This window comes from Ustilaginoidea virens, chromosome 2 (genome assembly GCF_000687475.1).
Source record: "Ustilaginoidea virens chromosome 2, complete sequence".
Lineage (NCBI taxonomy): Eukaryota > Fungi > Ascomycota > Sordariomycetes > Hypocreales > Clavicipitaceae > Ustilaginoidea > Ustilaginoidea virens.
In genome coordinates, this window is record NC_057317.1 from 1,502,917 (window position 1) to 1,529,933 (window position 27,017).

Genomic DNA, 27,017 nt, shown 5'->3' on the forward strand with positions numbered 1-27,017 from the left:
CGCGGAAGGTGCCCCACTCACCACGCCGTCACGAATGGGACCAAGGAAACGAGAGGCAAAGAATGAATGATTCAACTGATACAGGCAACCGGGATCCCAGGCCAATACCGGGCCGCTGCTAAGCCTTCTTGCCAGGCCCCCGTCTAACAAATGAATCCCAATGCCATGCACGGAGGGAGTCTGGAGAGCAAGGCCAGCTGCTGGCACTCGCACCAGAGCACTTGTTGTTGTTGGTGAGTGTCGTGGACGTGCCGTGCCGTGCCGTGCCGACAAGGAAGGAGGACGTTTCATTTTCCCCCCTTTCAATCACGTACATATGATATGGGACTCGAGAAATTCAAGGTGACTGACTGTTGCCGCATGAAAGGCGGGCTTTGTCAACGGCTCTTGGGCACACCGTTATTTCATAAGATTAACAATCAGCCAGACAACTTTCTGGTTCCTCCACATCTGATATATGGTTGGGTCATGAGATGAACCTACGGAGTGTGGTCACTTTGCTGGAAAAAAAAAATCCAATATTAACTTCCTGGGTAGGTACTCAGGTGAATGGATTCCGATACCGTTGGCCAGACATTATACTATCCCTTGACCGACCGATCATTCACCTCGCTTTGCAACGAGGGCAAGGGGGCGACATCCAACGGGGAGGGAACCAAGCACGGCGTTTAAGCAAACAGCTACGTACATGTACATACTCCTAGGAGGTAGGTACATGGCGCTAGCACTAGCACTTATTTATTTATTGGGGCCCCCCGGGCTGCCAGGCCCCCAAATCGACCTCACGGTCCGCTAAAATCCGCCCAAAGGACAAGGCCAAGGCCCATCCCATCCGATGGCGTCTGCAGCCGCAACAGAGCACAAGTCGCATACCTTCACTTCGACTCAGCCATTCCGAAAATAACGAACCGCAATCTCTGTATACGCCCGCACCCTTGGTGGCATTCAAGGGTCCTTGACCTGTCCGTCAATCTTCCATTACCGGCCGGACCGGCGAGGACATGGGCTCGGTGGACGTCCTTCCCTTCTGGCAGGTTAATTGCTCGCCTCAAGACAGGACCCTTGACTGCCCTCCCTTTCTCCGCGGCCTCAGTGAAAAGGATCAGCGCATCATCGGCACGCCCGACGCTGCCTTCAGGGTGCTAACATGGGAAGAAGTGGGCACCATTGTGCGGGAAAACCGGCTGGAAATGTTCCAGAGAATCCCTTCCCAGCTGAGACGTTACAGGGCCTTCACCTACCGGCTGGCCGAGCATTACGGCAGCGTCGCTAGCTTTGTCCTGCAGGTGCGGCTGGGCTGGGAATCGCCCGTCAAGGCCCGGGGGGCACCATTTCAATACGCAGATGATGTCAGAATCCTGTGGAATGACTGGCCGTATGGACTCGATGACCGAATTGTTCACCTGGTTGTTTGGACCAAGTTTGAGTTGAAGGCCAACACAACCAACGGCGACTTGACAAAAATGGTCAGGGACGAGATTGAAAACTTTGTGACCAAAACATTCCGATCGCGAGTCCCTTCGAACAACGTAAGAGTGCCTACGGGTTCCAGAGTTGGCTTCGCTTGCGGCCCCCCAAACCTTTCCGACCCCCTTCCTTTCCCTCTTTAACTTGTCTCCGCGCGTGCTAATGCATCTTGTCGCTCTAGGTGCTGTGGTTCAAGAACTGGGCTTCTCTCAAGTCTATTCATGCCGTGGAACACTTTCACGTCTTGATGTTTGATCCCGACGTCGAGTTTGTTCGTCAGGTTACCAATGGCGACGTGCCTCAATGTGCAAAGGAAGAACTGTGAAGCAAACGACCCGGAGATTTGCATTTTCAGCAGGAGAAACTGACAATGACACGACTAAGATGATGAGATGATGATGATGGTGGTGGTATTTTGGATTGGTAGAGATAACACTGGCGTGCCTTGCACCTGGATAGACATCAGATGCCCTTGGATTCGAAACCTTGCATTTGCGAAACAGACATCGTTCGTGCTTATTCAATGTGTCAGGTTTCTATATTCGTCCTTTACATCATACCCGCGGTGTCTTTGGTCCTCTGAAAAGCGGAGCTTTGCCCGCGCTGTACGCAGTCATGCAGCAGGCAAAGGGAATGTAACCCAGGGACATGCTTTCACGCTCTTCATCTTTGGAGATCAGGCTATCCTGCTGATCCGACTGATCCGGCCCGTGGTAAATCGCCGAAAAGGGGGCTTCTCCTCGGCCATTATCACTCGATGAGACAGCGGGACAGCTTTGTAAAACTGTGCCGGTATAAAATACGGCGATTTACAAATTTGAAACGCAGAAAGGGGCGGCGAGATTCAACCATTAGTAGTACTGTAGCCTGCACAATGGCATCAAAAAGTCTAGCGGCATTAAACTAAACGGCTTTCTTTCAACGCCGCGGCACCGTCATTGACACTGCCAGCATCACGTTTCTACACCAGAAGCATCATCCACGCAGCGGCACCTGTACCAGCAAGTAGCCTGAGCACCAAACGGCCCCGTCAACACACCGATATCGCCAGCAGCAGCATCGCCTTGGGTGCCTGGGCCCTCGACGGTTCAATACTTCTTCACCATCCGCTACCGAGCAGGAGAAGACACGGAGCCGCGCTGATAGGCTGGAGATTTGCCTCAACTGGCGGCCAGGCCCGCCCGGCGCCCTTCCCCGTAGGACCTGTCGGGCTGTGGGCGTAGCGTGCCAGTGTCACTGGGCTGCGCACCCGTGATACGCTGGGGAGAATGTGGCCTTTCTTCCCCCGTGCCTGGGATTGCCGATGATACGTCGTGGGGGGCTCGTAGGACACGATGCGCAGGGGCAAGTTTAAAGGGGTCGCGTCTCACGCCTGGTTGGCCCGACGTCGTTCGTGTTTACGCTCAGCTCCACGCAGGGCGCATCGGCAAAGACCACCGCGATGGGTTTCTCGACCCCGATCCTGAGATGCCAGCCGTGCTCGTCCTTGCAGCGTCCGTAACTGCCGACCAGGTGCGCGGTGATATGAGCGGCGAGATCAGCCACGAGGGCTTCTATGGTTTCAAAGGCCGAGTCCGTCATTACCTAGCAGCAGCGGGCAGCATCGGGCAGATGCCGGTCAGCATGGGTCTTGTCCCCGAGAGCTCTTTGTCCGTTTTCGTCGCGGTCCCGCAACGCCGGGCCAGGGGCCTTTTCTTCTTTTTTTTCTTTCCCGCCCTCACCTTGACAACGACCGTTTCCAAATCGCAGTAGGCGTCGTGCGCCTCGTCGAACCTCTCCACAGCCACGTCCGCGACCACGGCCTGCCGGGCCTCTCTCTCGTTGCCGTTGACGCCGATCAAGGCGGGGACCCGCAAGCCGTGCAGCTTGAGCGTCGACCCCCGCATCACCAGCTCGGACTGGGCAAAGACGCCCGCGCGCGCCAAGCTCACCCCGTCGCCTTGGAGAGTCGCCTTGTCCAGCCGGGCCGTCACCTCGAGGCTCCGCACGCAGGAGAGGTTCAAAAACGCCGCGGCGCCGGCACCGGAGGCGTCGTCCAGCCCAGTGAGGTCCGCCCAGACGCGCTGCACGACGTCCGGGAGCGTCAGCCCCGCCGCCCGGTCGGGGTTCTGGTCCGCGCCCAGGCGCGCGAGGGTCGACAGGACGGCCTTGCTGAGGAGCCCGTAGTGGACGGTGTCGGAGGCGAGCGCGTCGCCGGCGGGCGTCGCCCCGAAGCCCTCGCTCATGCACACCGTGACGGAGACGGAGACGGGCTGCGGACGGTTCCGCCGGCCCCAGGCGTCGCGGGGGCCTTGCACGACGCCGCGGATGTTGTTGACGCGGATGGTGGCCGGGGATTCGCCCGCCGCGACGAGGAGCTCACGAGACGGCTTTAGGGCGGCTTGCATGGTTTCCGCGCCTGGGATGGGCTGGACGGTCGAGCTACGGTGACGGACGGGCCGGTGAGGAGTTGGCGTCCGGTGGCCCCTTCTTTTCCCCCCGTCTTTTTGTACCGGCGCGTGAGGACGGCAGCGGGCGGGGCTTCGCGGGTATTTTCTGGTCGGGGAAAGCGGAGTTTTGTCTGCAATGTGCAGCAGCCCAAGGCAGGAAGAGATACAATATATATATATATATATAGCCCCAAGGGTTGTTGGCCTGCCGATTTCCGTCTATGGCATAGCAATTCTCTAATGAGGGCCGCTCGGTGGTGATGGCGATGATGGATCAAATGCAGTCGGATAAAAATTGCAATTTCGCCCCGGCTGGTCTATAAAGGCCGATCGCAGTGTATCGTGATGGGCAGTGTCGCGAAATTTCATGGCGTTGAGAAACCTTTTGGTAGCGGCGATTGGGCGGTGAGGAGCGAACACGGCAGAAACCCGCTACTACCAGCAAACAGCATCAATACGGCAGCAGCATCGACCCTCACTACCCTGGACCTGGCGGTCGGGAGACATCGCTTCTTTTGCCAAAGGTCACGCCAAAGGTCACGTACAAGGTTGCGTACAATACAAGCAAAGGCAAGATGCCGCCAGCCGGAACCGAGCTTTACGTGTCAGTGCCACCTTGGGCCCGCATGCACATAGCGCCTGTAGTTAATGCCCCGCCGTCTTGGCGATGGCGTTCGAAACGAGCTTTGGGAAACCGTCAAGCCCGATTCCATGTTGATCTGAATCAAGTCACCAAGGGGACAGCTCGGTCGAGCGTACGGAGTAGTATTGCCTATTGCCTAGTCCGCTTTGCCTCGCTCATCTACCCAGAGGGTTGGCTAGGCGGCTAGTCATGATAGAATCAAAAGCGGCAACAACGTCTATACCAACCACCTCACAGAGCCGGCTAGCCTTCCTTTTCCAGAAGCTGTGGAACCCACAAGGAGCGACAGGTATGAGGTGTTTTATCGTATTTTCCGAAACCCACAAAGCTGGAGAAGGCGAGCTGATTATTGAGTCGCATCACAAGCCCGGAACCGACGGCTCTCGTTTGCGTGTACGCGGCGGGCCCCTGCTACCAGCTGGTCGGCTAGGAAGATCAGGATTAGAACTAGGAAGGAAAGTGGGGGGAGGTGGTGGCTCTCTTATCGTAAAGTCGTAGAAAGGTAACTGGAAACTGAAAATATAGTTTCACAAGGATGGCTTGAGATGAACGTATGAGAGTACCATGACTGGCTTGTGCATTTCCCGGGCATGACATAGTTCAAACGTCAAGGTACTGCCTAGGTTGTATATCGGCGCAGACATTGCATGACTCGTGTCCCGTGGTTGAGAGCTATGTACAGTAAGTACAAGGCGAAGTCCGCCGGTGAGGTTTCAAGAACAGGGGGGTTGACAAGACACAGATTCTGGATATTGGACGCGGGTAAATAGAGTTTGGCCGATGTATCAAGTTCAGCGCAGCTCGATAAATGAACTCAGACCCTGGTTTTCATCGCGCATGTCCGAAATAGAAGCACGCGACGCACGCCAGGCAAAACTGGACTCTGCCATGCAACAAAAGTCGGGAATTTATCATCGCCAACACCACACAGACGCTCGTCCAGAAGGATGCCTTGTAAAGATCGAGGAGAAGCCTTCTTAAGCTGCCACATGTCTCTTTTCCTGCAGGTATGAAGCATGATGGACAAGGAGTCGAGGTAGTAGAGATTGGCAACCTGGGTAGTTGTCCGGTCCTTGTCCGGTCCCTTTCGTTTTTGGGGCAAACAGCTGTAGTTGTGTTCCAACTGGAAACATTGTCATAGGGACAATCGGCACAATGACGGCGAGTTGACTGCTACAGACAATAATGATAAGCCTTGCTTGTGACGGAACTGGGCATATTGGCTTGAAAAAGGCGAGAAGGCGACCAAACCATGAATTTCAGCGGGTACAGGGCTCAGTACAGCTCGAGTCCGAGATAACGTTGCATCGCTTCCAATGTAGGAGAGTCTTGCAATTGCCTTTGCTTCTTTTAAAGACGGTTGTGTTACGTGGCCCATATGCTTTGTTGACCTCGTAATCCATGGACGGGGGGGGACGGGGGCCCGGGGGTCCGGAGCAACTTGACGTACTTGCGGGTACCCGCGTATCACAACCTACCTGGTTGGTACGGAGAGAGTCGTGCTGCATTGCATGATGCTGTTCGGATCAAACTCGACAAGGGAGACGAAATGCGACTGGTTCCTCCTTTATCTTTCTCGGCCCAGATTTTCGTTTTCCCGTCTCGGCCCCCACTGTAAGACTTGCAGTCCCGCTAGCTCACTTTGTTGTACCGAAGGTAGTTGCTCGGCAGGTATCCGAGATGGTTGTCTTTTTTTTTTTTTTTTTTTTTTTTTTTCCCGCTCAGCTGGAGCCTCGAGGGGAGGGGCCTTGGTTCGGAAGGATCCTAAGAGTCTGTTCAAAGGGCTGGGCAACTTGCAGCAGCGAGTTATTAAACCGTCTGTTCCACAGACAAGTGCAGTGCTCCATGGTAACCTCGCAACAGGCTCGAAACGGTGACGCGATTTCCAGCCTGGCTGGCTGTATGTAGCTGTGCGCCGGCAACTGCAATTAGTCTAGTCTGGTCGCTTAAGCACGGGCGAATCAATCTTTTCCGGCTCGTTGGGGCAACTACCACCAGTCAGACACCTACCACACCACACTATAGGCAGCCGCACCTTCCCGTCCTTGCCGTCACTGACTTGGTCTTACACGTCTTAACCTTTCCGCACTCGAGTTCAGCCACGGCGTGGCGTCTCACCTCCTACCAGACTTCTCCTACTTGCTTCGCTTAGCTTGGCACCCCTCTGCTAGAGCCGCAAGGATTTCTTGACGCGCGTCACGCGTCAATGAAGCTGGTTTTGCCGCCACTTGGTAAGCACCTTCTTACCCTATTCCCAACCTTTGTTCGGGCTGGAGGGGATCAAATTCTCTCGTGTCTCTTGGGTTAAAACCCAGGGACAAAGGACAAAGCATGCAAGGGTGGGACCCCAGGCCAAGCCCACCCCGTAGTAAGGGAAGGAACTAAATACCTACCTACCTGGACCTACCTTCCCTACGGGTTATTCGCTTTGACCGTCTGGTACATAGCTGTCTGGTAATCGAGCCAGGCGACTGGGTCAACTGCAATGGACGCTCTCTCCAATGGGGTCATCTTGCGTTGGGACTTGTGTCCTGCAGTACGGAGTACAACAAAAGGCCCTAATTGACTAAGACTTATGTCAGATTTGCCTTGCCGCAAAAAGCCACTAATGCAAAAGCATTGCATGCAGCCAAACCAGACGCAATGCACCCAAACAAAGGGCGCCGTTCTAGCTACCCTCGAGGACTGGAGGACTGGAGGGCTGGAGGTGCCGTGTCGCCATTTGTCTGCTACAATGAATTAATTGGCCATCCGTTGAACTTGCTGGAAAACGACGAGGTGGAGGGGGAATTGATAGAATCAAGGTAGGATATTGGAATAATGCAGCACAATATGAGCGAGATAAGACCTGGTTCTCGCACAGCAAAAATCCGGGGTAGCCAACATGAGCTGGGAACCTCGCACTCCATCCGCCTTCCCGAGGCACCACCGAGGCACCAGACCATGTCCCGAAAAAGCACACGCGCAACGTAGAATTTCGATGCAGGCGCCGTCCTTGCTGCGAGCATAGCATCGCTCTCATGGTCGCAACCAGCTGACAGGCGTCGCGAAGCCCGGATAACCGTGCGCTTTAGTCTGGTGTTAGGTGATCAAGACTGCAGCGATGTTCCATGCTGCCTTTTGCGCCAGCTAGCCTAGCCACTTTTGGCAACCCAGTTCGATGGATTCCCAAGTGCTCGGGCCGGCACGAGGACCGCCCACCGCCCACCGCCCACTGCCGATTCTGACTCACTCACAACTCCCATGTCCGTACGGAGTACATGTACCGAGTCTTGACGGGTTGGCTGGGCCTCCACTGCGCTTGGCCAGTTGGTGAGCGACTTGCCTTGCCTCCTGGTGCCCTCAACTCGTGCTCCTTGTCGCGATTTCTTTCCATCCTGAACGTTGTCGACTCACTCTCAACCGTTTGCCGACTTCATCTTTCGGACCTCCTCCCAGCGGCACCATGGCATGGCCGAATGAATCTCTACCTTTCACTCTCGACAGACGACTCACATGCCCCTCGTGCCGGCTCGGCTACCTGTCAACCGCTCGAGCCCTCGTTTCACTGCACCGAGTGTCAAGATTCTGCCTCTCCAACTTGCTCATGGCGCCAAGAAACCATTGATTAGATGCTCCATCCAGCTGGACGACGGGCGGCTCTCTTCCGTGCTGCCCATGTACAACCTGGCCGTGCACCACAAGCCTCGAGGAGATAAACGCCGCTTGGACTCCTGAAACTCGAGCGATGCACCCCACCATCGAAGAAAAACATGAACAAGATTGCGCTTCCCCATCGACTTGCAGATGAAAAGGATAGCCTTTGATCAAGAAACCAATACTGTTTTACCGCCTGCGCGAATGCTGTATGCTGCCGAATCCGAATCGCATCCTGCCGCGCCAACATCAGTTGCACGTGTCAATATATATGTTTTGAAAACCTGCAGAGCTGGAGTGCGAGAGTCTGAAACATACTGCAGACTGAACTCGGCACGCGTTTCAAAATGAATCATGAGTGCTGACCATCCCCCCCCATGGCAATGTAATAAATCGTATACTAATTTCACTACTAGTGTCTACCGGCCTGCGGAGTAATCTCAAGATGTTGTATCGGGGTTTCGAACAGTCTTGACAGGTAGCCCCCCATCCTGGGAAATGCGCCATCCCGGCATCTAGTCCTAGCGAGAGCCCTGGCATCCGTTCTGTCCTGGTGGTGTCCCGGAATAGTTCTGCGCTTAAATGCCCATGTAGAGAGACAAGGATCGTGCGCGAACGGAGCAGGATGTGTGCTGAATTGAACAGCCAGAGAGAGCTGCGTCTCGCGGTCCGCTTGAAATAAATATCCCCTCGAAAGTCTAGTAAAAGATGCTTCTTGTGCGAGTTGTCGACTCAACCGACTATTTGCAGAATTTGCAGAGAAGGATTCGAAAATCGTTATACCCAGGCTCCAAGATTCTGCACCTTGGGACATGTAGAAGAACGGCCTGGCCTCGTGGCCAAAGCCAAGGTTATTTTGTTTGCAGAATCGAGGTGGCCGCGCGATAAATAGTATGACGGGAAGCCCATTTTTTCAGGCTCACTAGAAACTGCCTCACCCAGGATGTATTGACGTCCTGCGCCGGCCACGAGCTATTCCTGTCTCCTCCGCTGTAGTTTTATGCCGGGCGACGTTTGCGGTACTCCGTACTGACATGCGTTGGTGTGTAAGCCTCAAGCCCTGTTGTCGCTGGTTCGTGCCTGCCTCTGCTGCCTGCCTCTGCTGCCTGCCTCTGCTGCCTGCCTCTACCCCAAGTGTCTACACGTGCTGCAGGTTTCCATGATGCTCAACTTTTGCGTCGCAAAACAGTACTTGCGCTGCAAAATGCCACCAGTACTAGTACTACGTTTTCATAGTAGAATAAAGGGCAAAAAAAAAAAAAAAAAAGAACCTCTCTAGTATCCGCCGCTTCATTTTTTGTTGGTACGGTCGTCTCAGAAAACCGCGCGACTGGTGCTGAAATCAGGTACCGGGTGCTACCGTACCGCTGTACCTCGAAGAAGAGACCCGACTCTGTCTCACCCATTCCGCCCCTCCTTTCACAAGCAACAAGTGCCTCAGTCTTTGTTGAGTTTTTTCCCTTCCCGTGCAGCCTGCCCATGGAAACATGACGTAGACGGATCGCGGAAAACTCTCTTGACGTATGTCCCCACGAATGGATGACTTACTGCATTCCCACCTGGACTGTGTCATTCTGTCAAATCGAATAATCCCATAGCGGAGCAAGATCCAGTGTGTAGCGGGAAGGTCCTTCCTTTATCATTGAGAGCTTGCCGTATCTTTAACACGGATTACTGATTGGTGAATAGTTGCTCCTCGCATAAAGCCACACCCCCTTCCCCTTCCCCCCACACCACCCCCCTTCCCCTTCTTTTGTCTCTCATCCCCCTCAATGCTCACCCCCCTCATCCACCTCATCCAGACCTTCTCGAATCGTCACCGACTCGCAGCCAACTTCTTCCTGATAGCTGACCCCCCGAGCGTCTCCTCCCAGCTTCCCCTTGGAGCCCCTTCAGCTTCGTCATCGGTCATCGAGCACTTGCTCCGTACATTGCCCCGCGTCACCCTCCTCTGCCTGCGAGCACCCGTCCCGTCTCGTTGCTCTGCGATACCTGCATAGTACACAAGCGACATGGGTCACCAACCCCTCTTGCCCCCCGTCCCCGTCGAGTTAGCCATCAATCATCAACGATGAAGACAACAGCCTCCAGTGGAGCCTGAGTCAGCCAGTGGCCAGTTGCTCCAGGGTCAGCAAGAAGCATCAGTCCGGAGTACCAAGTGACGACTGTCCAGGAACCCGGCCAATCCCTGCCCTTATCCTTGAACACGGGCGACAAGGGGGGCTCTCTCCCACAACTTACAAGCTGAATGCGCATTAGCTGCGCGCCCAAGTGTCCAGGAACGTCTAAACCTCCAGAACGGAGTACCCAGTCACAGAGTCAAGCCGATCAAGACTCCTGAAGTCCTGTGCACCCGCTGCAGGCCCACCAATGTAGACAAATCTTGTTCCCCTTCCCTGGTCCCGGTAAGCCAAGCTCGCTGGTCTTCCACAGCTCCATACTCCGTACTAGTCGTGCCCCTAGCGCTGGACCTATGGACTTGCTTGAATCCGTTTTTGGGGAGAGCCCCCCTCTTCCCCAGGTCAAAGAGTCAAGGCTGAGAATGCAATCAGAACTGGAGGACATACAACCATTATTATATACCTCCAAGGAGTAATATCGGCCGCGACGGACTAGATCTCGAGTACTTTATGCCCGCGCCTCCCCATCCTCATTCGGCGTTCAAACTCCAAATCTCAACCTGAATTGCTTGGTCCTCCTGTTGTATACATTGTATACATTGTATCAATGACAGCAACCCCCAACACCTGGCATTGCGTCGACTACCTTTGAGCTTCGCCGACATATATGTCATTGACCGACAAGGCTATGTCTCTCGTGCCTTTGTTTGTGAATAAGAGTCTCGTTTGCTTCGCCTAACTGTCACGGCGTTCTCAACCCGGACTGTTTCGGGGCGGCGGCCTCCTGACATCTATCTTCCCTTGATCGACTGCATGTCTTAGGCAAACTGCCATCAGGGTCTGATTGCAATGGTGAACCTTACGGGCGTCAATCTTTGCCCACCGCCGTTTGCGGACTCTAATTTATTTTCTCACAGCAAAGGATGTATGAAAGTCCCGTGTCAAGCACCACAATCCTCGGCCTGATGCAATTGTCCTCAAAGCTGACGTGTGTTAGACGTTGATGGTCGATTATGTCAAACAATCACAGAGGACTTGAAATGTTGCCTGCCTTGTCCGTTGACCCGTTGGGTATATCCAGATAGCTTCGACACATTGACGCTGGCGGCGAACTGGGTGGCTACAGTTGGTTTGATAAGTTGCATTTATCTTCTTGCTTCCTGGGTGGTTTTGCCCGTGGAAAAGACCTGCAGACATTATCTCAGTGTATGTATGACTTTGAGTATCCTCTTGATAAGTGTAAGTGAATACCTGGCATGTGAACCAAATCGCCAAAGGTTCCTACTAACTCGAAGCCCAGCTCGGTCTTGTTGTTCCCTTGGCTGCTCAGCCCGAGCAATGCTACGACACAATCACTCCCAACAGCATGTCAAGTAGCCGTGTCTGCGGCGCATCAGGAACCTTTCTGATGCTGGGGGGTTGGTCCGTTGTCGTCTGGGCATTCCTTCGATCACTGTCACTGCATCTACAGATTTGTTGGCAGGTGCTCGTGGGAAGGAGCTTCATGTTTTTTGCCCATGCTGCTGGTTGGGGTATTCCCTTGATCGACCTGTGCCTGAGTCTTGTATTCAGCGGTGTCTCGTTTCGATTCGGACCAACGTGTCACATCAACCACAAAAACAGCCTCGCAGTTTTCTGGATTCCCCTAAGCATCTTTGCGGGAGCGACCGTCATTATAACCTTTGCAACGTTTGGATATTGTGTCAAGGTTTACATACTATCGTTAAAGGACACCTCAGCCTCGACTGAGGCTTCAAGCCTGCCGACTTATACGAACAGCTTACGGACAGTCACGCCGCGCCAGGCTTACCGTCGTGTGAAACGTGTCATTGCCTTGCAGTGGCGCGGCATCGCCATCGTCTTGATTATTATTTGTGACGTCATCTTCTTCACGTTTATCTTTGTGTTTCAGGACAACCTCGTGCAAGCAGTCAAATCGGATCCGAAGCTCACCGAGAAATGGGTCATGTGTCTCATCGGTTCAGCAGGGGACAAGAATGCATGCCTGGAATATGTAGGCCATGTTGTCGTTAACGAAGCCACCGTTTCTAGTGTACTTTTCTTGCTCGCGGTTCGTTTGGCCTCCCATCTTTGTCTTTTCGGCCATGCCTGCAAGCATATCCGTGCAGAGCTGAAGTCATGATGATTACTAACACTGGGCTTGTACGCAGTTGAACGGTTTGTTCGCTAGTTTTCTACTAGGTCGCCTTTCGATGGCGGTCACTTGGGTTGAGCTCTTCAAATCGTTGCTGATGGGCGGTGCAAAGCAAAAAGAATTTGTTTCAGTAGATGCTCGCCAGGACCTCAAAAACGATCCGTGGCATTCACGTTCTTACGAAATGATTTCCAAGGATTCTGGCGCTGCGGTAAAATCAACCTCTCCGGTGAAATCACCTTCGCCATGTCGATATACCCCCGACTACTCGAGGCAGACATCACCATATCATGCTCCAGCGAGTTCTTTCTCTAGTCCCCGGTCGCCACAGCAAACCCCGGGGATTTGGCAAGGGACTCCTGCTGGGCCTGATTGTGAAAAGATGAACCCCCTTGGTATGAATAAGATCTGAAATCCTCTTTAGCTGAAGACATTGCTACGATTTAATTTGTATCGTATGGTCTCCGGTGACACAAGAGAATATGAAACTCAGTTTACGATATATACGAGAGTACGGTGTAACACACTACAACCTCACGACGATACCGATCACATGCAAGATGCAAACCTTGCCCGTTTTACCCTGTTTTCCCACTAATTGATTGTAACTCATATAATATATTACATAGCACCATTTGTGCTGGAAATAGACTTGGGTGTCAAAAATCACGGCATGCGCCGTGAGCAAAAACTGAAGATAATGCTCCTGTAAAAGTGGTTCCATATCGCCGCTTTTTGTCATTTGGGTTTCTGTTTGGCTCCTTGTTCAGGGGAGACGGACGGTCGGTCGGTCTGGAAAGCCAGGCGTCTGGGGTCTTTGCTCGGTTTCTTAATTTTCTTCCATATTTCGGATGATGCGACTGTACAGAATACCCCAGAGTCCAGACTCTGTACCTACCTAGTGGGCCAATAGGCTATTGCTCGACTTGGGCGGAAGCTGATGGGATGGCCCGTGTGTGAAGTAGAATTGGAAATAAGGGAGTGACGATTACCACGGGCTGCGGCGGACAGTGCTAACTTTGAAAGTATCCTTTGCATGATTGAATGCATTGTGGTTACAAGATGCATGCGGCCATGCATGCGAGGCAATCAGTTTAGTCTTGGAACAGGCTATGATGAGCAATAGATTTTCGCATAAACAGATGCCAACCTTTTACCTCCATCCTGAATTCTGGGAGGCTGTGCTCATAGCCAGCAGGTTGCACGATGTCGCTCAGCCGAGTGAGGCTTTTTGCCCTTTTCTTCCCTCCCCAGGTGGGTCACCTGACCCGAGGCATGTAATTCCGTACTCGGTACGGAGTACGGAGTATTCCGTACATGTATCGTACGATTTGATCATCGTCGCCCACGAATCAACCTGCAACGCATTTCAATTTCCGACATCGTCCACCGTCTGCGACCCCTCGCTTAGCCACCAGGCCGGACTTTATTGCGACATTTTGACCCGGCGTGCACCAACGCATACATGTCCTTTCTGCCTCATACTGCGTCCCACCTTGTTATGCCTCCTCCATGGACAGCGTAACGGGCAAGGATCGTCGTCCCTTCCGCCCTGCTACGGTCGGAACCTGCCATGCACAAACTGCCACAGATCGGGTATGTGTGTCTTCTTGCACCTAATCGTGGATCCTCGACCTCACACGCTAGCAGCAAACATCATGGGTTACATGAAAAGCTAATGCCTGTATGGTGTCACCAGTTCGGCCCTGAAGCGAGGCGCGCCATTGCCGACCGCGAACGCCTGTCGCTAGGCCTTCATCCCACTGGCATGGAATGGCCCGTGGTCTGGCCCACTTCAGATCCTGACGACGACGGCGACGATGATGATGATGCTTTTGGCGGTCAAACCCCTTCGGCTTCCATCTACAAGCTGGTTCCTTCTATGCAGCCGTACCGTAACAACCTGACAGCCTTGTCGCAAAAGTATAATGTTGGCATGAGACCCTTTCATGCTGGGTGCTGTTGTTCACCGCGACAATCGTATGGGCAGCTGACGAATTACATGACGCGATTATTAGTTGTATTTCGCTGCGTATCGGTCGAGAATATTTGTCCATGTCCCCCGAAGTGTGCCCACACAGACAATACCTCGACACCCTCAGCTTCAACTCTATGCTCAACCGAGCTCTGTAGCCCGTCTCATCGGCGGGTACATTGACCGTAGATCCCCCCACTCGCTCAATCATCTTGTTGTCGGATTACTCGGGAAACGAGAAATCCTTGTCTCGTGTCATGATGACGGGGACGTTGTCGCCTTCTACACGAAAGATATTGCCGAGTACATTTCACACGAATCCAGAGTACCCAACGTCGCGAAATGCAATCAGGCGTTGTCCCCGCCGTCCCCGCCGTCCCCGCCGTCCCCGCCACCGACCTCTGCATGCAATGCGCCGAAACCCTTCTTCCATGAGAATGTTGGCATTTCAGCTTGGGGCTTGGCAGTGCATCAGAGGTCTCGTCTCATCGCTGTCAGTTCGAATCGCTTCGAGGTAACTGTTTTCGCCCCTGCCTTGACAACCAAAGACTCCACGGGTCACCGCAATTGCGATTGCAACACTTGCTGCCGGGACGTGGAAGAACAAGTCCGACATCGCGCTCGCAATTGGCGGATCGTGGTGTCCTTGGGTTCTTTGGCGGACAATATACCCAATATCAGCTTCGTGGACGACAAGTATGGCTACGCGGAGAAAATCTGTGCTATTGACATCAAGGGGGCAATGTGGCTGGCCGACATCTGGAAGCCGTCCCAAGCTGCCATCAGAATTGCGCCGTCGAACAGCCCTCTTCTGAAGAGCGAGGAATTCTGGCCAGCGTCCTCACGGTGAGTCCCTCGCAGAATCTTGACAGCAGCAAAACACGGCTTTTAACGATTTTCATGACAGTGGCTGGGGTATACTCGCGCTTGCGAACCATGAATTCCTCGCAGTCCGCTCCGAGGAGGAGCTTTTAGGGGCACCGCTCAAGGACCTGGAAGTGGTGCCCAAGCGTCAAGCTGGCCCGCACCCTATGGTGAGTGTGGCCAAGTATATTCGAGACTTGCCCGAAAACCCTTGCACATTGCCTGGAATGGCTGCAGCCCCGAATCGACCAAACAATCCTGTGCCACATTTTGGGTTGGACACGGATGCTGCAGGAGGAGTTGCCTTCATGATCAACCAATCCAACGACGGCGATGACGATTTTGTCGATAACTCTCACTCGGAATTTGGTGACTGGGAGGAGCAATCCGAAGGAGCGACAGAAGAGGGCAACGAAGACGACGGCCTCGTAGATGTACCGGAAGGCGATGTTCTGGGGGGGCAAGACGATTTGGAAGTTGAAGAGCATGACGAAAGCGATGCAATGGTTCACCAAGGTGGCGGCGTCTCTTACCCCGTGGTTCTGGAAAACGATGAGCCTCTTCCGCTGGCGAATGAGGAAGGCGAGGCAGGATGGGCGGAATTGGCGGAATTGGCGGAATTGACAGAATTGACGACTCCAGTGGTTGAGCCGCCATCTTCTGGCTCCGCCCCTGACGAATCTCCCCTCGCTCAAGAGGTCCCGAGCCTGGCGCACCTCTTGATACACCTTTCCAAACCCCCAGGCGGATCTTCGCCACCCTCGGAAAGCTCGGCGCCTTTGCATGCATCGCTTACACAATGTTTGAAGAAACTGCGGCCTCATTGTCCTCCTCCCTGTGTCGACATGGTCTACATGCCACACAGCGCACAGGTTCACGAACTACCAAGACAGACTTTGCCCTTATTCCGCTTCCTGCGAAAACCCGGCGAAAGTAACGAAAACACGCAAGATTACGCATCTAGCCTCGGCAATGTCGCTGAACGCTATCACGTACTCCGGATGTACGAGAAGGATCTGGAAATGAGAAGTCTGGACAAGAGGCATCAGAACGGACTGCCAGAGTTTGACATCCTGTGTCCCTACGCTCTAACAATGGGGCTGTCGCCAGGTCGCACCGCGAGGCCGCATTTTCGGGCTACTAGTCGCCTCAGCATGGTGATTCACATCCCAGAGCTGTGCATTTTGGCGGTTGGATCCCCAATCGGACGAGTGTTGATCCTGACGCCGACGCGTCTCGAAGCACCGGTGGAAAAACGGACGGGGGTTCTGCATCACGGACTCCGGATCGAGTGGATTTTGCCGCGACAGTCAGATGAGGCAGTCTTTAGAGTGGAAGAACGGCCTCTACATGGAATGGCAGTGGGGCCTGTGCAGGAAGACGGGCCGATGGGAGATGAAGCTGAAGATGATGCTGATGCTGCTGATGGGAGGGTACGGGTTGCGGTTCCGAGGAGATACAGGTTGATGCTGCATTACAGGAACCATGATGTCTTGACGTACGAAATCAGCAGGGAGGAGCAGTCGGGAAAGCTGTGCATCTTTTGAGGAGGTTGCTTCCACATCGGGGCGCGTGCCGGCCGGTTTACGGAAGTTTGGACTTTTGATGAAGACTAGCTGCTACCTAGTGCATGGACATCTGGGCAGAGAGATGGGGGGAAAAGAATGTCTTGGCTGGTTCGTCGTGAGCAAAAAATAAAATAAAAATGAAATAAAAATAAAAGGTTCCGAGAAAACATCGGAATCAGCCCGCCGTCCCTGGATGGTTGATGGTACGACAATCATGTGATATGTGAAAAGACTTTCACCCGCGATGTGTATTATCTTCTGGAAGATCTTGAAGCCAAGGGCCAACCAGACACATGTTCAGGAAGGAGGGGGTGCTTGGCAGCTGCCTGCTCTTTCCGGCTTTGGGGCTTGGTTTCGTAAACTATGTACATAGCAATAGCAGCCCGTGGCGCTGATTGGTCGACGGCAACGGGCAGGAACGCACGCATCACGGTTGCCGCCGGCGCAGTAAACGGCTTGCTGGGTCGACGCTGCGCCGCCAGCCCTGTCCGTCGGTGGCCTAGCTGATGTGCCGCGCGCAAACCACCTCATGTTCCTAGGACCATTCCCCCTGGGGAGGTTCATTTCAACCCGGGTTCAATCGGCAACCAAGGCAAACAAATGCAGCAAAATGCAGCAAAACGCAGGGCGGGCGACGACGCCCCGTATCCGCTCGCCGCGGTCCCGGTTCGTCCGGGGGGTTCGGTTCGTAAAGAGAAATGAGATTCAATTTGTTCCCTGCGGCCGACCGTCCGCCGGTTCGGTGGGTACCTTGTACCTTGTACCTTGCACCTCGTCAGCCCCCCCCATGCCAATGGCGCTGAAACTGTGGCGACAAGGCAGGGCAAAGGGCAAGTCATATGCAAAAGCCGCGCGATTCAATGACCAAGGAGGGCCAGTAATGGATTCCGATGCCCGTTTGTCAGCGAGGTCGGGGATCGGGGGCGTGATTGGCTTGGGCTGTGCAGTAGGAAGTCGAGCCTCGAGGCTGTCCAATCACGGCGGGCGCGGCAGTGCTTATCAACAGCCCCGCATCTGCTGGCGATGAGATTTGGATCTGGCGTCCAAGTGGTGGGTTGGGGGCACGCCGTGGGGTGGGCAGCCCACAGGACAGGACGGGGCTTGCGTTCGAATGCGTCGTCGTGCCTGCCAGCTTGAGGTTGCTGACCATGTGGCAACGACCACAGACAGGGCTCTCACATGCCAGCTGGGAATCTCCTCTCTCTCTGTGTATCTTTTTTTTTTTTTTTTTTTTTTTTTTTTTTTTTTTTTTTATAAATCTTCCGTTATCTTTCTTTCCACTTTGACTCCTTCTTTTCTTTGTCCTTCTGTTCTTTCTTAATTTGGCCTATTTTCCGCTGCCCCCCCCCCCCCCTCCCCCCCGTCCCCTCTCCGATGCGGAGCGTACGTACTGTAGCTCTTGCCGTGAGCTCCGAGGCTTCTCCACAGGCCTTCTCCACACCATGTGGCGCTAATCCTGGACGCCCCCCGTTTCCGGCATCAAGATAAGAAAACTTGTTGCAGCAATCCCAGATTCCACCCTCTGGCCTGGTCTCCATCGTATCTGGCATCTGGTACGTACACTGTACGGACTGTGGACTTGGAACAGCTTGCCAGCTTGCCAGCTTGCCAGGCTGCAAACTGCCTCTTCTCTTCTTTTTTGTCGTTGCGAGAAAAACCGAAAACCGAGGCAAAAACCGAGACAAAAACCGAGACAAAATCCCTAGCTGGGAAGTACCTCGACTCCTCTGTTCAGGCTGGGCGCCGCTCTGCCCCCCTTTCGTCTCTGTCATCAAGTCCAAAGCAAGAAGAGAGTAGCTGCCCTCTTGTTAGTGACAGACGAATCCGCTTCCAACAAAGACGATAATCAACCCTAAACTTGTCGTCTTCCCACAACCAGCATGCGAGGCTGTCAGCCACACACCCCACCTCGTCCAAGGGCCAGGGATCTGCCGCCGACTCGGGACTCCCTTATCTGAGCAATACATTTCTGGCCCAAGCCCTTGAAGGCATGGGCATGTATACCGCATCGTGGAGGAAACCGCCGGTTTCTTTTCTGTTTCTGGGACACACGACCGCCCGCCCCCTCTGTGGTTCCTGACGGGCGAATAATAAGCGAAGCACGTCGCCTTGGTCTGACGCCTCAGAGGGGGGCTGGCTATCAAGAAGCGAGTAATTGCCGTCGCTTGGGGCCATATTATTGCATCTTTGCCGCCATGGAGAAAAGCCACAGGCAGACAATGCGCTGCTGTGAAATCGTCACCAACCCGACCAAACCGACCAAACCGACCAAACCGGGGCCCCCCCCTGGCATCCGGAGCTGGAGCTGCCTTACTGTCTGTCATCTGTGTCATCTTCTCCAGCTGGTCGGTCACTCGCTTCCCGTAAGCAGCATGGTTGCCCTTGGTTTACGGAGTACATAAATAGAAATTTGCCAGTCGCTCTTTTCAACCCTCGTCGTCTGCTATCCAGCTTCCTCGCCTTCTTGACCCCCCCCCCCCCTTTTTTTTTTTTTTTCTTAATCCTTCTTCAATCCGGGGTTTGCCTCGCACCTCACCCGCGCGATATATCTTGTCAATCGTGCACCTTGACGACTTGCGCCTCTCTTCGTCGGCGAAAGCTACCGTTTACGAGACCTCCCCTGGTCCCTTGTCGGAAAAAGGGACGTTCCCTCCCGCCTCGGTTGCGCCCACAACAACATCTTTTCAGACATCGAGGCTTCTCTTGTTTCCGCCGTTGCCAGCATGTCGTATGCCCACGTTGGGGCACCAACCGCCTTCAATGGCACCGACAACGACATTGGTGGCGATTCGCGTATGCTTCTTTTTCGCTCCATGGACCCCAAAAAATTCCAGCAAAAGCTACAAGCTGACCAAACCTTGCGATAGGATCTGCAAACCTCAACCAATGGTACCAAGCCGGAGACCAGGCCTTCATCCTCCTCTCCTCCTGTCTCGTCCTCCTCATGGTCCCCGGCATCGCCTTTCTCTACTCCGGCCTCGCTCGAAGAAAGTCGGCGCTCTCCATGCTCTGGGTCGTCATGATGTCCTTTAGCGTCATCGTCTTCCAGTGGTACTTCTGGGGCTACTCGCTCGCCTTTGGCCAAACCTCTGGCAACGCCTTCATCGGCGACCTCCAACACTTTGGCCTCATCAAGGTCTGGGCCACCCCGTCCGTCGGCTCACCTCTTATCCCCGCCCTCCTCTACTCCTTCTACCAGATGATGTTTTGCGCCGTCACCGCCGCCATCACCGTAGGAGCCGTCGCCGAGAGGGGCCGCGTCATACCCGGCATGGTCTTCACCTTTTTCTGGGCCACCCTCGTCTACTGCCCCATCGCGTACTGGGTCTGGAACTCCAACGGATGGGGCTTCAAGAATGGCGTCCTCGACTACGCCGGCGGCTGCCCCGTCGAGATTGGCTCCGGTCTCTCCGCCCTGGCCTACTCGTGGGTTCTGGGTCGGCGCAATGAAAAGATGATGATGAACTTTCGCCCGCATAACATCTCCCTCATCACCCTGGGCACTGTGTTCCTGTGGTTCGGATGGCTCGGCTTCAACGGCGGCTCTGCCTTTGGCGCCAACCTTCGCGCCGTCATGGCCTGCTGGAACTCGTGCCTCACTGCCATGTTCGCCGCCATGACGTGGTGTCTTCTCGACTTTCGCCTGGCCAAGAAGTGGTCCATGGTTGGCTGGTGCTCGGGGACCATTTCCGGCCTTGTTGCTGCCACTCCCGCCTCGGGCTTCATCGATCCCTGGGCCAGCATCGTCCTCGGTGTTGTCGCCGGCCTGTGCTGCAATTTTGGCACAAAGAGTAAGTCTGGGGCCAGCCCTCCCCCATGTCATGTCGTCCCATCTCGTCTCGCATCGCCAAGAAAAGGAAAAAGGAAAAGAAAAGAAAAGATAAAAATCCGGTCTAACAAGGTGACCGCTTAGTCAAGTTCCTCGTCCGCATCGACGACTCGCTCGACGTCTTCGCCGAGCACGGCATCGGAGGCATGGTCGGCCTCATCTTCAACGCCTTCTTCGCCACCGGCAAAGTCATCGGCCTCGACGGCGTCAACGTCGGCGCCGCCGGAGGCTTCATCGACGGCAACTACAAGATCCTCGGCTGGCAGATTGCCGCCATTGCGGCTTCCTCGGCCTACGCCTTTGTCATGTCCGCCGCCATTGCCAAGATCATCGACATCATCCCCGGCCTCAAGCTGCGCGCCTCGGAAGAGGCGGAGCTTTTCGGCATGGACGACGACCAGCACGGCGAGTTCTCGTACGACTACGTCGAGGTCCGGCGCGACTTCCTGGCCTGGAGCCCCCCCAGCGGCGAGCCAGCTCTCGACGGCGAAGCCATTGAGCCTCGGCACGGCATCCACCAACACGCCAGTATGGCGAGGCCGTCGAGCGCGTCCGATGGCCACGTGGACAAGAAGTCGTCCCCGTCGTCTGTCCAGGATGACCGAGAGCGGGCATGTCGCTCCGACAGCGAGAAGCGACAGTGAAAAAAAAAAAATAAAAATAAAAAAATAAAAGAGACATGGACAACAATGCCCTTGGCTCGGGATTGTCGTCTTGCCTCATCTTCCTGGTTCACAAACAGAGTCTTGTGTGTTCTTTTTCTTACTGCGGGGTTTCATAGCCGGCGTTGGAGTGAGTGTACATGATTTACTGTCCAGGTCTGGTACTGTCGTTGTCTTCGGTAGTGTAAAAGTAGCCTACGTCATGCCATGAACTGGAATGCATGGTCAAAAAAATTAGGGTCTGTATCAATTCATCTCATCAGAGACATTATACAATATCCAAACCTGTATACCTTCACATCTCGGATATCCGCCTTGACCGAAAAGAACCTGCAAGACCATGCCCTGCCCCAATTGAAATGAAATTTTTCCGACGCCGAGGCTTGTGCCAATAAGCACCGGATATCCCGCGTCTTGAGCCCAGGCGACGTGGGCGGCCCTGCTGCTTTCAACCCAAACTCCGCGTCTCACGTTGCAACATTTTACAACGGGGCGCCGTTTGTTACCTGCCCATACTTTACTGGAGGATAGTCTCCGAAACAAGCATAGTCGTACCTGGCCAAGGTTGGCATGCGTTCCTGCACTTTCATAAATGTCTCGAGCTCGCACCAGCCGTCTCGGCGACTGGCATCACATTCTGGGAAGCTCTTGCCCAAAGGGAGGGTACGTTGGTTCAAAACGAAATGAATGTACTTGGTCTCTTGACCTCTGAGATAACCATCCCGGTTAGGCGATAAAGGCTTGGGTGTTTTGATAATCTCCATGTCTAGTCGTGCCCCGAACGGGGTCAGGTGAGACACGGTAAAGTTGTGTAGCCCTGGATAACTCGTCGCAGGCAGCGGGTCGGCAAACTGGGTAAGTCCAAAAGCCGTCAAGATGGCTACAATGTTGGTATCATGCGAAAAATCAAAGTAGAGACTCTGGTTGAGTGGAAAGGTCTCGGTACTGCTATCGAGAGTGACATTGATCTGAGATCCAGAGTAGCCAAGTGTGTGATTGTTAAGCCGCGCCATGATTTCTTGCTGGTAGCCGATTCCAACAGCCCTCTGGTGGCAGTTAGCCAAAGGGCCGCACCAAAAAAAATAAAAATAAAAAAGAATATATCATCTCCTTTCATGGCAGGAAAGAGTCTACTTACACCCGTGGGACTGTGAAATCCGGCGACCGAAGCGAATTGCAAGTCGATGGAATATTCAAAATCACGCCACTCTTGGTACGTAAACAAGTCGCAAAACTGGCTGAAACCATAGGCAACTGTCTCATACGGGCACATGACCTGGGCGGCGTATATATCTTCAATTGTCCAGTTGAAGCCGTCCGTCATGGACTGGAAACGTTTCTGAGCTAGTTGGATCTTGTCAGCGATTTGAAGCTGACGGATAGGGAATGCTTCTTCCCCCCCCTCCTTACTTCCTTTTTTGTTTTACTGGTTTTTCTCTTGTCTGTCTTCTTTTTGTGTTATACATACCGAGTTGAAGATACTTGTGTGTCCATGCCTTGCGGGCTTCGTTTCCAGGTGTTTTGGTGTATGCATTAGGACAATTTAATGATCCCTCTAAAGAATTGTTGAATCCCCTTTTTTCTATTATTACCTCAATAGTAGCATTGTTGGTCCTGCCGAAAATAAGAATGGGAAACAGTGAAAAGTCACAGAGGAAATGACTTGCCATTCAAGGCCGAAAAACCCAGCCATCCAATTCTCTGCGGATTTCAGCATCCTGTCTTGGGTCTTTGAGTTACATGTCAGCACAGCCAATGCAAGATCCATGAGAATTGCCATTTGCTCACCGTCGTCCGCACAATAATCTTGCTATGGGGGTTATACAAGCTCCCGTACATGTAGTTATGCAAGACACCTGTAGATATTGATTAGAACATTTAGTCAGGAAATAAAGACAGAAAGGGAGAGGGGAAAAAAAAAAAGTCAAGCAGGCAGAATAGAATGTGGAACATTTCCATGCTGGGAAGCACATGCCTGAGTCGAATAGTTCTTGACGGCCCTTTGGCACAAGTATCTCGGCACCAAGCTGATATTGCCAATGCTCAAGGAAGGCTAAAGAGCCGTGTGGTTTGAAGGTTTTGGAGGCATTGGCAAGCTTCTTTCCAAGGGCAGCAACCTCGGAGCCGCCGGTAGGGTATCGAGAACCGTGCCTGGACAGCATATGAACTTGTATGAGCTCTGCGCCAGACGGCAGGGGGAACTCGTCAACGCCGAAACCGGGGGAAGGGACGTAAGGAGAAAGATAGCCCATCATGTTGAAAATGCTCTTGTTTCCGCTCCCCATGCCGTCAATAGGCAGAGACGTCTGCAGGGGCTCATTTGGCACAAAGGTGGCCGTGGGCTCGAACGTCCTCGACTGGGCCATGAAAGGAGCCCGGCCTGTAGCTGTCGGACCAGCCCACAGCTCTGGAGAGGTCTGGAAATATTGGGGCACGTCTTTGGGGAGGCAGGGGCATGGAAGGGCGCCGTCATCGTTCCTTCCCTTGCTTGCTAGGGGAAGGGATAAGAAGATGACGACGGCAGTAAGAACAACCACCAGGAGGGAAAGAGCGTAGGTCGCAAGGCGCCAGCGTCTCTCAGCCCTGGAGGGCCACGGAAGGAGGGTCTGGTCCGGGTTGGCATCCAGGGCATCATCATTTCCACCATGGCCGTGGCCAGCTTCGGATGCCGGGGGAGGGTTGTCGTCCTGGTGGACAGGCTGGTAGGCCACGGATCCGCATTGCGGACGGTTGGCGTTGGCCATTGTGGTGATGTGAACCGCAGGAGAGCCCGGCAGCGTGATTTGCTGCCGCCGTCCGGACTCTGTCAGCAGCAGGGAACGGGACAGAGGCAGAAGATGCAGCAGATGCCGCAGATGCCGCAGCGTGACAGATGGGCCGCGGAAATGCTGCCCAGAAACCCAACAAAAAGGGTGACGGAAGGTGCGCGGTATGTCGGCAGGTGTGGGGTGTGATCAGGCCAGGCGAAACCCGGGTAGCAGGGGGCTCAGGCAGGCCAACCCACTATTTAGGCAAGTACGATGGCTATGTGCTCCGTAGCGACCGGATACGGATACTCGGGGGTTGGTTGTCAAGGTGGCTGGGAGCTCTAAGCTCTGATGCGACGACGACAAACGAGCAACCAGACGAAAACGGGGAAACGAAGAACGGGAAAAGCGGGCCTGGCGCTGGGCTCCTTCCGACTGGGCTTGCAAGGTTCAAGGGTTTCAAGACTGGATGGGTGGCATGATGCACCCGGATCCTGGCGGCAACAGGGCTGTCAACAACTACCAGCCAGACCCAGACGACCCAGACCATTTCCATTGACATTTGCTTGCCCTGGTCCACTCTCTCCGCGGTGTCTTATCTGTCAGGGCTATCGATGGGTTCCGACTATATGGTTCAGCCTTTGACGCTAGTCAGCTTGTTCCCTGTCTGGCTTCTTTGAGAACGAACGGGTCGGGTCAGCAGCGTCCATCACCAAGGAACCAGACAACAAACAAGTCACGATGTGAAGCAGAGTCCAGGCGCCCTTTGCTAATGACCCGTTGCCAGGTTTTGATCAATTCTAAAAGGGACTAGCTTTTGATGTTGTTAATTTGTTGCTTCCTGTTCTTCTTTTTTCTTTTTCTTTTTCCCCGTCTCTTTTTCTTTCTTTCTTTTTTTCTTTTTTTTTTTTTTTTCGCCGTTTGCCAGGTGAGCCTTTTCTCTATTCCACTCCACTTTTCGTTTCTTTTTCGTTTTCCGGGGTGCAGAAGCTCGCATCAAACTCCCATCATATGAACAAACACCTCTGATTGAAAACACAGACTTGGTGCATTTTTTTGTCTCGTCTTCTCTTCTCTTTGCGCCAATTTTTTTTGAGAAAAAAAAAAAAAAAAAAAAAAAAAAGCAAACCGCCCCCACCGGTCTATCTATCCTCTTACCCTGTCCTAGTCTCAGCAATCCCTGTCATAGCGCAGCCGGTCTTTTTGTCAATGCGCTGGTTTTATTTTCCCTTCATTTTCCAGTCGAGCCTCGTGCCGTCATCGCCATGTCATGTCGATTTAGTTCGACTGCGATCTCAAGGGGAAATAGCCGTCGGGCATGGGCTCCAAATGCCACACGCGAGTTAGTCTGGGATCAAATGCCTTGTTCCATTCGTCCAGTAGCGCTTCGGGGATGGCCCATCCTAGGGCTTCGTCTCGCAGCCTCATTCGCACCAAATGTCGTTTCTCCAGGGCCGAGGTTCCATTGACAAAGCCTTCGCGTCGGTGAAGAATGGCCAGGTTGTTGATGAAGTGCATGTCGCCGGCCTGAGTGGTAATCTCAAGCTGCGTGGCCTTGGCTATCGTTTCGATGGCGTCCAGCGCCTCCACCTGAGCACCGTTCAACTTGGGCAGGTGAGCCGGCCGAACGTGGCTTGCGCTTCCCATCAATGCAGTCCTGCCAAAGTTGGTCATGACTCTGCCTTTGTGGTGAAAGAGAACCGGTCGACAATGGAATTGCGGCCTATGATTGATTAGTCGAGGCAAAGGAAGAAAGACGTGAAAGAGACAACGTTAGGCCCAGGTTGGTCTGCGCAGCGTAAACAGAGAGGGGGCCTCGTCGCACTTACAGCGCAAAAGGCCAGTCGGACCGTGCCAGCACACGAAGAAGGTCCGGACGCGTTGCCGCAAGAGCGTTGTACACGGTGTAGGATGAAGCAATGATGCATTTTCCGCCCGAGGCAGCCGTGCTTCTAGTTAACCAGCTGACGACATCGCCAGCCTCCTCGTTGTGAAAAGTCTGGAGCCCATCATTAGTCGTCTGCTTTCCATGGAGAAAAAGGGGGTCTGTCCATGATTTTACAATTGGTGAGGTCGAATGGCGGTGATGAGAGGCTTTTATCTCGGTCGAGTTGTCTGCAATGATGTGCACTTGGAAAGGGGTTCCCGTCAGCTCACATCGCTGGCTCTATACATGGACGGATGGGCGGGTGACGCTAGTTTCGGGCCCGAGGTCGTCGGACGACTTACCCAGCATATTCCCCTTCTTGTCCTGCCTTCCCTGCTGATCCGCCATGTAGGACTGGATGCCCATATAGACCGTGGTCAGGTCTTCTACCGACATTTTTTGGGGATTCAATCCGCGAACGAGCGCGAAGCCTCTTCCGGAATGGATAGCCCTCCCCAGGTTGGTCAATTCCGGTTTCAGAGTAGGAAGGGGGAAGTTGTCTCGCGAAACCAAGTCTCCGTCTAAGCCGAGTTCTGCTCTCGCAGTGTAAGTGTGTGGGCCTCACCTAGCTCGAGCGTCGTCGTCGTCGTCGTCGGCATCGTCTTTTTTTTTTTTTTTTTTTTTTTTTTCCATGTCTCATTTGTTCTTTGAGAAGCAGGAGACGAAGCAGAAAGAAAAAAAAAAAAAGGAGGGGGAGTGGGAAAGGGAGGGGGTGGGAAAGGCAGAGAGTCAGTCTCACCCTTAAAGGCCACAAGAGCAGCTTCAATCTCTTGCAGATGCCCCTTGGTCAACTGAAGCACGTACTCGGACTCTTTCTGGAACTGGCCACCGGTCCAAGCCAGAGGGGAATCCAAGACGGGAGGAAAGCCGGTAGGAAGCTCGTTGGATTCCGCCAAGGCAACAGCAAAGGCAGAGCTTCGCACGGGGACAGGCCGCGACCCCACGACTGGTCCATCACCCGCTGGTGACATTGCGATACGGGGGTGGTCTCTGAG

The 27,017-nt window shown here is 53.8% G+C and overlaps 7 protein-coding genes across 7 annotated transcripts; 4 read left to right on the plus strand and 3 right to left on the minus strand.

Annotated features, from left to right (window-relative positions):
- Positions 1-1,001: 1,001 nt before the first annotated feature.
- UV8b_02151 (uncharacterized protein) lies at positions 1,002-1,792 on the plus strand (the record flags this gene model as incomplete). Its single annotated transcript, XM_043139649.1, has 2 exons — positions 1,002-1,529; positions 1,649-1,792. 2 exons carry the CDS (start codon positions 1,002-1,004, stop codon positions 1,790-1,792), a joined length of 672 nt encoding a protein of 223 aa, XP_042995583.1.
- Positions 1,793-2,817: 1,025 nt separating this feature from the next.
- UV8b_02152 (uncharacterized protein) lies at positions 2,818-3,854 on the minus strand (the record flags this gene model as incomplete). The annotated part of the gene is made up of 2 exons (XM_043139650.1): positions 2,818-3,051; positions 3,189-3,854. The coding sequence occupies 2 exons, from the start codon at positions 3,852-3,854 to the stop codon at positions 2,818-2,820; spliced, it is 900 nt and encodes a 299-aa protein (XP_042995584.1).
- A 7,290-nt stretch (positions 3,855-11,144) lies between these two features.
- On the plus strand, positions 11,145-12,862 carry UV8b_02153 (uncharacterized protein; the record flags this gene model as incomplete). The annotated part of the gene is made up of 4 exons (XM_043139651.1): positions 11,145-11,220; positions 11,293-11,534; positions 11,596-12,366; positions 12,467-12,862. 4 exons carry the CDS (start codon positions 11,145-11,147, stop codon positions 12,860-12,862), a joined length of 1,485 nt encoding a protein of 494 aa, XP_042995585.1.
- Positions 12,863-13,962: 1,100 nt separating this feature from the next.
- Positions 13,963-16,836, plus strand: UV8b_02154 (uncharacterized protein; the record flags this gene model as incomplete). The annotated part of the gene is made up of 4 exons (XM_043139652.1): positions 13,963-14,046; positions 14,150-14,380; positions 14,469-15,271; positions 15,333-16,836. 4 exons carry the CDS (start codon positions 13,963-13,965, stop codon positions 16,834-16,836), a joined length of 2,622 nt encoding a protein of 873 aa, XP_042995586.1.
- Positions 16,837-19,580: 2,744 nt separating this feature from the next.
- Positions 19,581-21,330, plus strand: UV8b_02155 (uncharacterized protein; the record flags this gene model as incomplete). Its single annotated transcript, XM_043139653.1, has 3 exons — positions 19,581-19,650; positions 19,725-20,648; positions 20,771-21,330. The coding sequence occupies 3 exons, from the start codon at positions 19,581-19,583 to the stop codon at positions 21,328-21,330; spliced, it is 1,554 nt and encodes a 517-aa protein (XP_042995587.1).
- A 500-nt stretch (positions 21,331-21,830) lies between these two features.
- On the minus strand, positions 21,831-24,092 carry UV8b_02156 (uncharacterized protein; the record flags this gene model as incomplete). Its single annotated transcript, XM_043139654.1, has 6 exons — positions 21,831-22,394; positions 22,487-22,692; positions 22,817-22,962; positions 23,016-23,077; positions 23,137-23,204; positions 23,324-24,092. The coding sequence occupies 6 exons, from the start codon at positions 24,090-24,092 to the stop codon at positions 21,831-21,833; spliced, it is 1,815 nt and encodes a 604-aa protein (XP_042995588.1).
- A 1,281-nt stretch (positions 24,093-25,373) lies between these two features.
- On the minus strand, positions 25,374-26,993 carry UV8b_02157 (uncharacterized protein; the record flags this gene model as incomplete). Its single annotated transcript, XM_043139655.1, has 4 exons — positions 25,374-25,818; positions 25,925-26,225; positions 26,325-26,555; positions 26,762-26,993. 4 exons carry the CDS (start codon positions 26,991-26,993, stop codon positions 25,374-25,376), a joined length of 1,209 nt encoding a protein of 402 aa, XP_042995589.1.
- Positions 26,994-27,017: the final 24 nt, after the last annotated feature.